The sequence below is a fragment of the Panicum hallii genome, chromosome 3 (genome assembly GCF_002211085.1).
Source record: "Panicum hallii strain FIL2 chromosome 3, PHallii_v3.1, whole genome shotgun sequence".
NCBI lineage: Eukaryota > Viridiplantae > Streptophyta > Magnoliopsida > Poales > Poaceae > Panicum > Panicum hallii.
The window spans coordinates 63,984,885-63,996,876 of record NC_038044.1 but is presented as its reverse complement, the minus strand read 5'-3'; the positions used below and the strand labels follow the sequence as shown (position 1 = coordinate 63,996,876).

Genomic DNA, 11,992 nt, shown 5'->3' with positions numbered 1-11,992 from the left:
CAGTTGCTCACCCGCGGGCCAATGGACAAGTCGAGCGGGCGAACGGCTTGATAATCGACGGCCTCAAGAAGCGGCTATATGACGAGAACAGCAAGAAGGGAGGAAAATGGGTACACGAGCTGCCGCATGTAGTCTGGGGGCTTCGGACTCAGCCGTCCAAAGCCACAGGCCAAACACCTTTCTTACTCGTATATGGATCCGAAGCCATTTTACCAGCCGATATCATGTGGAAGTCCCCGAGGGTCGAAATGTACAATGAAGGCGAGGCGGACGAGGCGCGGCAGTTAGAGCTCGACTCTGTAGAGGAAGCTCGTTGCACCGCTCTTGTCCAGTCAGCCCGGTACCTACAGGGGATCCGCCGATACCATGATCGCAACGTCAAGGAGCGGTCATTCAGTGTTGGCGACTTGGTCTTGCGTCGTATCCAGGACGAATCTGGCCTACACAAGCTCAACTCAAGGTGGGAGGGCCCATTCGTCGTCAAGCAGGTCACACGGCCAGGGTCGTATCGACTACAGTGCCCCGAAGGCCAGGACATCCTAAATTCCTGGAACGTCCAACACCTGCGTAAGTTCTACCCGTAAGCAAATGCCCGGTGATATCCGAATTCCCCGGGGGCTTGAAGATCTCCTTTCCTCGATTCATATTGGAGGCTTCGAGCCACAATATTCGGGTTGAACACTCCTTCTCCGGCGACAACAGCCACGGCCACGGGCAAAACTCTCGTGTAAGCTGGCTACTCGTCGTGAATAAAGTTATGACTACATTCACAACTTATCGACTTCATTTTTTGTCGAACCATCCGCTCCGGCTAAAACTCCTCGATATATCGCGTTCCGCCACGACCTTAGGTGGTCGCACGCGACTGAAGTCGCACCTTGTCCAACTCAGTTGATCCGCTCGACTGGCTAAAAAACAGCGCGTTGGAAAGGCTCGCATAAAGAGCCACCTCGACTACATCATGAGTGGCTGCACTCAGAACAGTCATGTTTTTGCCAAAAGAATGGCCAAAACGCGGCAACGACCGCACCTGCTCCTAACAAGCTCGATCCGTCCGCCCGGGTCTCACCCAGCTTACGGAGCACGCTCATAAGCACGAGCGTTTTCGACTACAATCAGAGTCACCGCACTCGAGCTAGTCCTAACTTTTCGCCCTACGCACGGCACCCCCGCGACGATGCTCGCGTTCTTCCCTAACAGGTCTAGACCCGCTCGATCGAGTTGTGGCTACTCTGTTAGACGAATTCTAGCTGCCCTTCGGGTCGTTACACCCAAGGACGCGTCTCTACTTGAGTCTCGTAAGCCTGGATCCCAATTCAGCTAAGACACGCAAATACGTAGAGATGTCAAGGGAAGCATTTACATAAGAGAATGATTAAGTGTCTCATACACCCTAATCCTGCAGTACACTGTGTACAATCTGTTCTGCTACAAGTTGGGCCTCTTGTAGGTACTCCTCGAACCGCTCGTCCGAGCAGTCCGCCGCCATCCCTTGAGCGAAGATGCTCAGCTGCGCGGTCGGCACGAAGGACTTGACGTACGCAAGGGCGTTGCTTACGCAAGCGACTGGAGCTTCGGATAAGAACTTGAGCATCTTTTTCGGGGCTTCACGGAGCCGTCCCAGCAGGGGCCGCGGGCCGGCCTCGCCTTCTTCGGGCGGGTCCACCATGTCCACCAGTTCCTGGGCGGCTCCCTGGAGGTCCTCCAGCTCCTTGCGCCGCTGCTCGTCCCTCTCGCCCAGCGCTTTGACTTGCTGAAGGCAGTCGACGAACTGCCGTTCAGTGTCGTCGATCACCTTCTGCAGCCTTTCGACTTCATCTGTACGACGATACAGCATATTCTTCACGTCAGTAAGCAGCTCCTCTTTGTGTTTTATTACTTTCCTAAGCTCTGTGGTGAAGATGTTTCAGCAAGCAAGTGAAATCACTAAGGAAAAGTACTCGAGGGAAGCGGGGGCCTACCTTGGTGCGCCTTCTTTTCCGCCTTGAGCTGCTCCTGGTACTTTGCTTGTTGCTCCTTGACCCGTTGGTGGAGCTCGGAGTTGGCCGCTTCAAGGTTCTTCAGGTCATTCTTGAGCAGCCAGGTCTCTCGAGTCCTTTCCTGCTTCAGCATGTCCAGCTCGCGCTGCAGATAGCAGTTCTTCGTCTTCTCCTCGGAGATGCGCTTGTGCAGGGCACCTAACTCCCGCGCGTCGCTCATAACCGCGCGGAGTTTCTCCGACTTCTTCTAGGATTTGGTAATCACATGCTGCGCCAAAGGAGGAGAATGAGTACTAAACAACTCACCAATGCACACACCCGGAACTTTACGCGAGTACTACCATGGAGAAGTTGTATAACTCTTTGAAGGTGCTCTTGAAGGTCTCCAGGTTCTCGGCCGTTAGCAGAAGATCATCCACCAGGTCGGTGGTGATGATGTGCTGGTACCCTGGCCCGGTCCTCAGCACCTCACGGGGACTCTCCGAGGGCCCGGCGGCATCCCCGGACGGCGGCGGCTGGACACCTGCAAGCATACGAAGTAGTCACCATATTGCCCTCGGACCCTGACATCAAGCCGCGGGCGGGTAAGCGCGTACCTGTACCACTGGTAGGAGCGGCACCAGGGGCCACGACTTGTTCCCCGCCACTGGGCCCGGCTCCCTCTTGCCTGGACCCGGGAGGCGGCGAGTCGGGGAGCCCCGCATCCGCTTCCGGGGCCACGACTTGTTCATCGCCACCGGGCCCGGCCCCACCTTGTTGGGACTCGGGAGGCGGCAAGTCGGGGAGCCCCGCATCCGCTTCAGGGGCCGCCTCTGCGAGTACAGGTCCCCCAGGCGCCGAGGGCTCGGGGGCTGCTGCAGCTGAGGCAGGCGCCGCAGCCCTGCCCGGTTCCAGCTGGAGTCGCACCGCACTTGCAGCCCTGGCGACATCGACAACATGGTTATTCACGCAGGCGCGGCCAAGCTTTTCAAGCGATCGAAGCAAAACTCACAGTGTCGACTTCTTCTTGGCAGCCTTCTTCACCCGCCAGGCCCGACGGGGGACGCCCGCCGCGGACGGAGGGGTCTGATCGGCTGATGGAGGGGTCCCCGACACGGCGATGGTCACCGTCGTGGCGGCAGAAGGGCCCGCCTCCACCCCTTCGGGCTCCGTCCCGGGCGGCGGAGCAGGGAGGCTGCAAGGGGACGCTGTCAGTTCTCAGCACCATGGAAACTTTGGAATTGGCCAACACAGTAATTCCGTACCTGGAGGACCCGACTTCTTGAGCCTTGCGTTTGCGCACCTGGCGCTGGCCCTTCGGCACCGGTGGCAGAGCGTCGGTCAACTCCACGCTCTGATCGGAGGAGTTGTCCCCGTGCGGTTCCTCCACGGTCCCTTCACTCGCCTGCGAGCCCACGCACCCGGTGGACTCGCTGCTGCCTTGAACTGCAGCATGGCGAGCCGCCTTGGTGGCAACGGCGGCAACAGGGCGCGGGCCTCCCTCGGCTTCTTCCCCCGCTGGCGAGACCCCGCGTTCGGTGGCATCGTTGCGGTTCTGGATCGCAGCAAGGCGAGCTCTCTTGGCCGCCGTAACTGCAGAAGGAAGGAGGTGATACGCTCGGGGGAGGTCCGGCTGCGGCGGGTAGCTGCAGTACAGTTCCGAGTGTCCCTGCGGAAAGTCCCTCAGTTCAGTATCGGCGCAGTAGTCGATTTCTTCGGCAACAAGAAGTCGAGCACTTACCGGCGGGGGCGGATGTTGCGCGGAGTACAGGGTGGGCACGTACGGCACGGCGTTCACGTCCAGCAGCACCCGCTGAACCCGCTGGAGCGTGACCTCATCTGGCACCTCTTCTGTGCACATGCGAGAAGGGTCAGCAGGGCCGGTGTACTCGAAGCCCAGGCAACATCTCTGTTGGATGGGTTGGACGCGGCGCTTGTAAAAGGAGAACATAACGGAGGCGCCGGTCACCCCTTCCCTCTTCAGTGCGTCGATGGCCTCCAGCAGTTCCTTGACTTGGATCATTTCCATACTGGAGGGTTCAAGGTTCCATTCCCCCCTCACCACGGGCGGTTTGCTCGACTTCGTCGGCAGGGGGGCGCATGGTTCTCGATGTAGAACCAGAGGGATTTCCACCCAGGAAGGTTGGAGGGGAATTTATATGCAAGGTATTTTTCGCCGGCCTGCTGTCGCAGTTGGATGCCGGCGCCCCCTACCACAGCGAGTTTTTTCGTGGTCGGTTGGGGTTTCAAGCGGAAAAGGAAGCGGAATAGATCCCAGTGGGGCTCAATTCCGAGAAATGCTTCACAAAAGTGGATGAAAATGGAGATGTGGCAGATGGAATTCGGGTTGAGGTGATGGAGCTCAAGCCCGTAGTAGTAAAGAAGGCCGCGGAAGAAAGAACAAGTGGGGAGGGCCAATCCCCGTTCGGCAAAATGGTAGAATGTGACGATTTCGTCGACATTCTCCATGGGGAACGGTTCACGGAAAGAGGGGCGCCAGTTGACGAGATTTTTCTCTTGCAGCAACCCCTCGGAAACAAGTTTTTTCAGATTGTTGAGGGAGCACTTACTGTGTGTCCACTCCGCGGTTGTTGGTTCCGCATCCTTCTTCACTCCCTCGATCTCCGACTTCTTGGACGTCATCTCCGATGCGCCGGCCACGAGATGCTCGGGGGCTGCGGGGAGAGGGGCGGGGAGGTCGGGGTGGGAGCTCTTCTTGGGGAAGGCGGCGGCGCGTGGTTTGGATTGGGGAATTTGGTGGTTCTCGATGGAATGCAGATTGCAAGCGTGGTTTTTCCCTCCAGTTATCGCGGGGTTAAATAACCAGCGGAGTGGGGGAAAATTACTGTTCTGAAGGTCAAGCGCCGTTTCATGGACTAATCCGAAGATGAGGGGTCATTTGGTGATTTGATTAGATGGCATATTTGATTAATCATTTTTTCAGGGCTAATAAGCCCGGAAAAAGGGGTTTTTCGAATCTTTGGTCTAGTTACATCATTTGTACCGTCCCTTTGTTTTCCTCATTAACGTGTCATTGTTTAGCCTGTATGCCACGATTTTTGGACCCTTATCTCCAAACTTTGTGGGATTTGGCTTCAAGTCTCGGGGGCTACGGGATACGTGGCATCGACTACTTATTTTTCAAATTTCTTTGAAGGGTAAGGAAGACTACTGACAAGCGGGATCCCCAGCCTGATTCTCCGATTCAACCTAAGGCTCGGGGGCTACTCCATATGGAGTGCGATTTTGCAATCGCACGCCATATCAGAAATAAAATTCGGGGCATGAGCACCTCATAGCTTCGATGCAGCCAAGCAAGTACTCGAAGAAGGACTTCAGGACGAATCGTCAGAAAGAAGTCGAAGACTGCCTTCGAAAGTACTCGATAAGCCTGCAGTGCTCAGCTACGAAGAGCTCGGGGGCTTGTCAGACCCGGGGCCACCGGGCTGGGCACGTTACGAAGTTTAAGAGATTAAGCCCGTCTTGTCTCTTATTTGTTTTGTTTATCTCTTGTTTATCCCGTTTAAATAGGAGATAGAGCTAACCAACACGGAGAGGATCTACTCGAGATCAGTTTGGGTGTGATCCCTCGGAGGGGGTTGGTTAGCATCTTTGTAACCCTGGCCTCTCGGATATATAAGGGAGGTCAGGGACCCCCCTAAAAACAGAAGATCATTAGGTCATTCAATACAGAAGGCAATACAAACCATACAGGACGTAGGGTGTTACGCTCCGTGCGGCCCGAACCTGTCTAAGTCTTGTGTTCCTTGCACCTTCGAGTTCCTGATCTCGGCGTCTCCTCACCCAAAACTTACCACCTTGGGTATACCCCGCGGTGGGCAGCCGGTTAAACACCGACACTACCCTAAGTGATATTCCTACAAACAATTGAAAATATTAAAAACTATTCAAAATATAACTACCCTAAGAAATATTTCTAAAAACTATTGAAAATACTAAAAACTATTCAAAATATAACTACCCTAATAAATATTTCTAAAAACTTTTAAAAATACTAAAAACTATTCAAAATATAACTACCCTTATAAATATTTCTAAAAACTATTGAAAATACTAAAAACTATTCAAAATATAACTACCCTAAGAAATATTCCTAAAAACTATTGAAAATACTAAAAACTATTCAAAATATAACTACCCTAAGAAATATTCCTAAAAACTATTAAAAATACTAAAAACTATTCAAAATATAACTACCCTAAGAAATATTCCTAAAAACTATTGAAAATACTAAAAACTATTCAAAATATAACTACCCTAACAAATATTCCTAAAAGCTATTGAAAATACTGAAAACTATTCAAAATATAACTACCCTAACAAATATTTCTAAAAATAATTGATAATTATACTACTAGAACGACAATATACCTCCAAACGGACGTGTGAACAGGGCTTCGCCGCTTTCTCTCCTCTCTTCCTCTCCTCCCTTTCTTTTTTTCTTGATTTTTGCTGAATAATATGGGAATTTGGGGGTGGGTGGGGCTTAAGTAGTGGTGAAGGAACATCCTGCCCGTTGGGAGGGTGGGATGCCCCTCCAGGAAACCTCCCGCCCGTTGGGAGGGCGGGATGCCCCTCGAGGGTCCTCCTGCCCGCTGGACGGGCGGGATGCCGCCGCGGCCGCGTCAGGGGCCTCTTCGCGAATAAGAAAAGTTTTTTATTCGTGAAGAGGCCCTTGGGAGGGCCCTGGGAAATATTTTGGGACCTCCCGCCCGTTGGATGGGCGGGATGTCTCCAACCCCACGCCTCCCGCTCGTTGATCGGGCGGGAGGCACCCATTTTTCGAAAATTTTCAAAACGGCACCTTTTTCGAATTTAATTTTTTTAACCTCTTTTTTTTAAAAAGTCGCGCCTTGGGGCCGATTGCCACAAAGTCTGAGATGGCAGGGGGGACAGACAGATATCGCCACAGTCAGTGCAAAACAAAATAGCCCAGCAGAAGAGAATCCATGGCTGCAGAGCATCGCAGCTCACACAGTCACACACAGCCCTCTCAACCTCTCAACAGAGAAAGGTAGAGGAAAAGGGAACAAAGATATGCATGTACCCATCACCGCACACAAAAAAAATCCTCCTTTTCGGCTTTGCTTGCTCGCTTGCACAAGAACCAGCTTGACCGATCGGCCGGTGCTCTTTTTATCTTGTTTTTCAGCCATGGAAATTGCGGCAACTCCACTTTTCAAGATGCTTATTTGATGGTGACGCGGCGACACACAGAACGAATCTCTTGCTGCTTGTCCTTACAAGAAGCAAGAAAAGGAATTACTGAAAAAATGAATTACAGACTCGGATCATCCTTCGAAGCATCGGCCAATTTACTCGGTCGGTGGCTTTTGCTTGAAGTTCAGTTATAGCAAAAGTATACTGCTCCTCCTATGTACTGCATGCTCTAGTCTATGGAGACATGACATCAGTATGAGATTGGATGCGAATATGCTTCTGATATCCGCGTGTAGCCGAAAACAATAAATACTCTGAATTGAATGGATGATGAACCAAATTGTTGAAGCCTACTTGTTACGTGTCACAGAGCGAGGTTGCCTCCTGCATTGGTCTTCGTTTTCGCCTTTGGAAATTGCAATGCATGCATCATGTGAAGAGAACCCCAGATGCCCCGTCAAGCATGACAAGGACTTGCAACATTTCTAGGTCAAATAATGTTGCTGTGTGTCCATTCATTTCATTCACAGGTCCTTGTCCTCAAAGGTCGATTATTGGATCATAGAAACAGGGCACAGGCCATGCGGGCCTCTCCAAAAAAAAAGTGTATATTGTTATTATCCTATACTCTTAACTTTTTCTGATGGTGAGAATCAAAAGTAGGAATATGAGATATGCCTCTTGTATGCAAAGGGTTATAGACTTATAGTACAAGTCAACCGCTAAATGATTATTAGTCCTAAATGCTAATCTTGGAAAGGCTTTGCCTTTTGGGACTGCATTTGCAAGAACACGGCCACAATTCGTGCAGCTAGCATGCGTAAATCTTCTTCTTCTTGTTCCTGTACAAAACAAGTAGGAAACAAAAGGTTGTGCTAATAAACATTGAAAAAGCACAGGTCTTTATGCCCCCATGCCTGCCTGCCTTGGGCACAACTTGTGATCCCCTTTTGTCCATGTCCACTGGTCCTTCGAGACCTAGCTACTATATCGCTGTAGCCCGTAGCTGACTGCCCTGTTTAGTGGTTGAGGGCTTGAGGCCGTGAAGGATGAGTCTTTCTCATCCCGAGCTACACACTGCTGCTTAAACTGATAAGGAAAGATGCATTTTTCTACACGGTATGGCATCACCATCGCCGGAGTTGTTAAGATGGGTCATATGAAGCCTGCCTTTCGCTGTGGGCGCGGCCACACGGCACGACGGCGATGCCATTTGTCCGGCCTCGTGAGAAGACAGAGAACCCCCAGCCGAGACGCAACGCAACAGCATTCTTCTTCTTCTTCTTCTTGTTCCCATGAGAGACTCCTCTCCTAATTAAACTAGTCTCAAAGTCAACTTAGTGAGACGACCTTAGTTTAATGAAACGCATGTTCGCACAAATCCCCATCTCTCCTAATCCATGCCGAACGAAGCACAATTCATGGGATATTCCCCGCAGATTGTGCTGCGGACTGGACTCGGTTAGTAGTCAGTTAGTTAGTTTATAATCCCCGAAAAATCATCTCATCTCCAAAGGGGATCTATCTATCTATTTAAACTGGAGGCCTCAACTCCAGCCTGCTGCGTCTCCATTGCATTCCAGACTCTTCTTCTTTCTGTTTCTCGAGCGAGTCAAGTTAGTTGTTGGGGGCGAGCGAGAACCAAGCAGGGGAGCCTGCCAGAGAGTCTAGACGGAAAGCATGTCGTTGGGCGCTCGCCGGTGCCTGGGCCTGGTGGCGCTCCTCGCCGCGCTCCTGGCCGCCGACGCCGGGGTGACGAGCCCGTACCGGCGGAAGCTGGAGGCGACGGCGGACATGCCGCTGGACGCCGACGTCTTCCGCGTGCCGCCGGGCTACAATGCGCCGCAGCAGGTCGGGTCGTCCATCGTCTCCCCTTGCCAATCAATCTCCTCTGCCTCTTCCATCTTGAGCCTTGTGTCGAAAGACTCAATCTTTCCTTTCAAAAAGGAAGAAAGATTCAATCTTGATTGGATGGCTTCCATTGCAGGTGCACATCACGCTTGGCGACCAGGACGGCACGGCGATGATCGTGTCGTGGGTGACCCCCAACGAGCTGGGCAACAGCACCGTCATGTACGGCGGCGCGCCGGACAAGCTGGAGCTGCGGGCGGAGGGCGTCCACACGCGCTACGACTACTTCAACTACACTTCCGGCTTCATCCACCACTGCTTCCTCAAGAACCTCAAACACCGCACCAAGTACTACTACGCCATGGGGTTCGGCCACACGGTGAGGACCTTCTGGTTCACCACGCCGCCAAAGCCGGGGCCGGATGTGCCCTACAAGTTCGGACTCATAGGTAAGTCACGAGCACCTTCAATTCCTTGTCTTCCTTGCCATTGCCATTGAATTGTGTGCCCCATTTCGCCTTGTGTCAGCCATGTGAAGAAAGATAGATACAGTTCGACCGAATCGAGGTTCCATCCATACTAACAGTACACGACGAGATTGCGATCCCAGCATCCAATGGCCCATATTAGTTTATTTACAGCTGGAGATTATACTAGTAATGTCCCAATCACAATGCTGATTCTTTAGTATCTGCAGCACAAATATACTAGTACTTAAGCAGCTCTAGCTGTTGTCTGTACTGATGGAGTGCCATGCCGGCTATTGCCATCGGCACGGTCAACCCTGCATACCAAAAATCTGAAATAATTGCCTGCCAAGTAGGAGTAGCAATCAGTCACTCAATCACGGCCTGCCGTGTCGACCAGGGATTCTGGAACCTTGTTTTTCTACTACTCTACTTCATTCAGAATTCTTGTGTTCAAATTAAAGTCGGCCCTCTCTGCAATGCACTGCAGGCGACCTTGGTCAGACGTTCGACTCCAACATAACTCTGTCTCACTACGAGGAGAACGGCGGCGATGCCGTGCTGTTCGTGGGCGACCTCTCGTACGCCGACAACCACCCGCTGCACGACAACAACCGGTGGGACACGTGGGGTCGCTTCGCCGAGCGCAGCGTCGCCTACCAGCCCTGGATCTGGACGGCCGGCAACCACGAGCTGGACTTCGCGCCGGAGCTGGGCGAGACGGCGCCCTTCAAGCCCTTCACCCACCGCTACCCGACGCCGCACCGCGCCGCCGGCAGCACGGAGCCCTTCTGGTACTCGGTGCGGATGGCCTCGGCGCACGTCATCGTGCTCGCCTCCTACTCCGCCTACGGCAAGTACACGCCGCAGTGGGCGTGGCTGCATGATGAGCTCGCCCGCGTGGACCGCAAGGTGACGCCGTGGCTCATCGTGCTCATGCACTCGCCCTGGTACAACAGCAACAGCTACCACTACATGGAGGGCGAGACGATGCGGGTGCAGTTCGAGCGCTGGCTCGTGGACGCCAGGGCCGACCTCGTCCTCGCCGGCCACGTCCACTCGTACGAGCGCAGCCACCGCGTGTCCAACGTCGCCTACGACATCATCAACGGCAAGTCCACGCCGGCGAGGGACGTGGCGGCGCCGGTGTACGTGACCATCGGCGACGGGGGGAACATCGAGGGCATCGCCGACAACTTCACGCAGCCGCAGCCGAGCTACTCGGCGTTCCGGGAGGCCAGCTTCGGGCACGCCACGCTCGAGATCAAGAACCGGACGCACGCCTACTACGCCTGGCACCGCAACCAGGACGGCGCAAAGGTCGTCGCCGACGGCGTCTGGCTCACCAACAGGTACTGGTTGCCCACACAAGACGACACCAACTGATGGATGCTGCTGCTGAGGATCCGTTGTACTCCTGCAAGAGCAAGCTAGTTCCTTTTAGTTAATTTCTTCTTCTTTCCGACGGCGACGATCCTCTCCTGACAGCTAGGCTGAGATCGATGAGCGAGCCAGCTGGTAACTAATGATCCATTTGGAAATTAAACTAGCTCCGATTCACGAAAAGTCGAAAAATGCATGGCAACTCTCATCTTGTGATGAGGATGATTGTAATGAATGATGAATGGAGATTTCAGCATACTCATTTTATTTGCCCATCAAAAGCAAGGGAGTGTGCCGTATCATATGCTCTTATATATTGGGCTGGGCTCAAAACGAGGATGTTAATAGGCCGTCCTGATAACGCTAGCTCCAGGAGGCTGTACACGGGCCGCGCCATGGGTGATCCAGCCCAGCGGTGCCGTACCTTCGGTTCGGCCAGCTGCACAAATCCGGCTGCATCCACCACGCCAACCTCAATGTATCATCTTATTCTTACTTGAAAACTGGTAGCTGTCAAGAATGAGATTACTGCTATAATGACTATCTTCTCTGCATGTGTTGTTAATTTAGCATGAACGAACTGGATCTTTCATCATAATTTGAACTGTAATCTCGATTTGTAGGTGAAGGAAAATAATTTGACTTAAAATAAATGACCTCATACACAACGTACAAATATATATGTTACGTAATTAAACACATTATCTATCTAGATTCACTAATATTTGAAACCATTAAAATCCTCTATCTCGGCACTGATACCACACCAATAGCACCAGCTATGTCGCTCTAATTTCGTAGACGTCTAGTTGCGACTCTAGCCGTCCGAAGAAGATATGCAGCTTTGTAAAAAACCCTCTTAAAATCAACCTGTCGGAGGAATTCTCCAGCCGGGTGGCGGAAAGCACCCGCCTAATCCTAGTCAAGGATGGGTTTGGAGGAGACTCAGGAGCGCTCGATCGGTGGACGGATGAACGCAGGAAGAACACGAAGATTTAGAGTGGTTCGGGCCGCCGGGGCGTAATACCCTACGTCCACTTTGGAATTGTATTGACTGCGAGAGCCTGAATAGTAAGCAGCATAAGGCTGTGTGTCTAGAACCTACGTCCTAATGAGTGCACTCTCCCTTTTATAGTTCAAGGGGAGTGCTTA

General features: G+C 52.5%; 1 protein-coding gene across 1 annotated transcript; it reads left to right on the top strand.

Annotated features, from left to right (window-relative positions):
* The first annotated feature begins 8,380 nt into the window (after positions 1–8,380).
* Positions 8,381–11,107, top strand: LOC112883889 (purple acid phosphatase 2-like). Its single transcript, XM_025949147.1, has 3 exons — positions 8,381–8,990; positions 9,127–9,439; positions 9,948–11,107. Exons 1-3 carry the CDS (start codon positions 8,820–8,822, stop codon positions 10,841–10,843), a joined length of 1,380 nt encoding a protein of 459 aa, XP_025804932.1. The 5' UTR covers positions 8,381–8,819; the 3' UTR covers positions 10,844–11,107.
* The last annotated feature ends 885 nt before the right edge of the window (positions 11,108–11,992 follow it).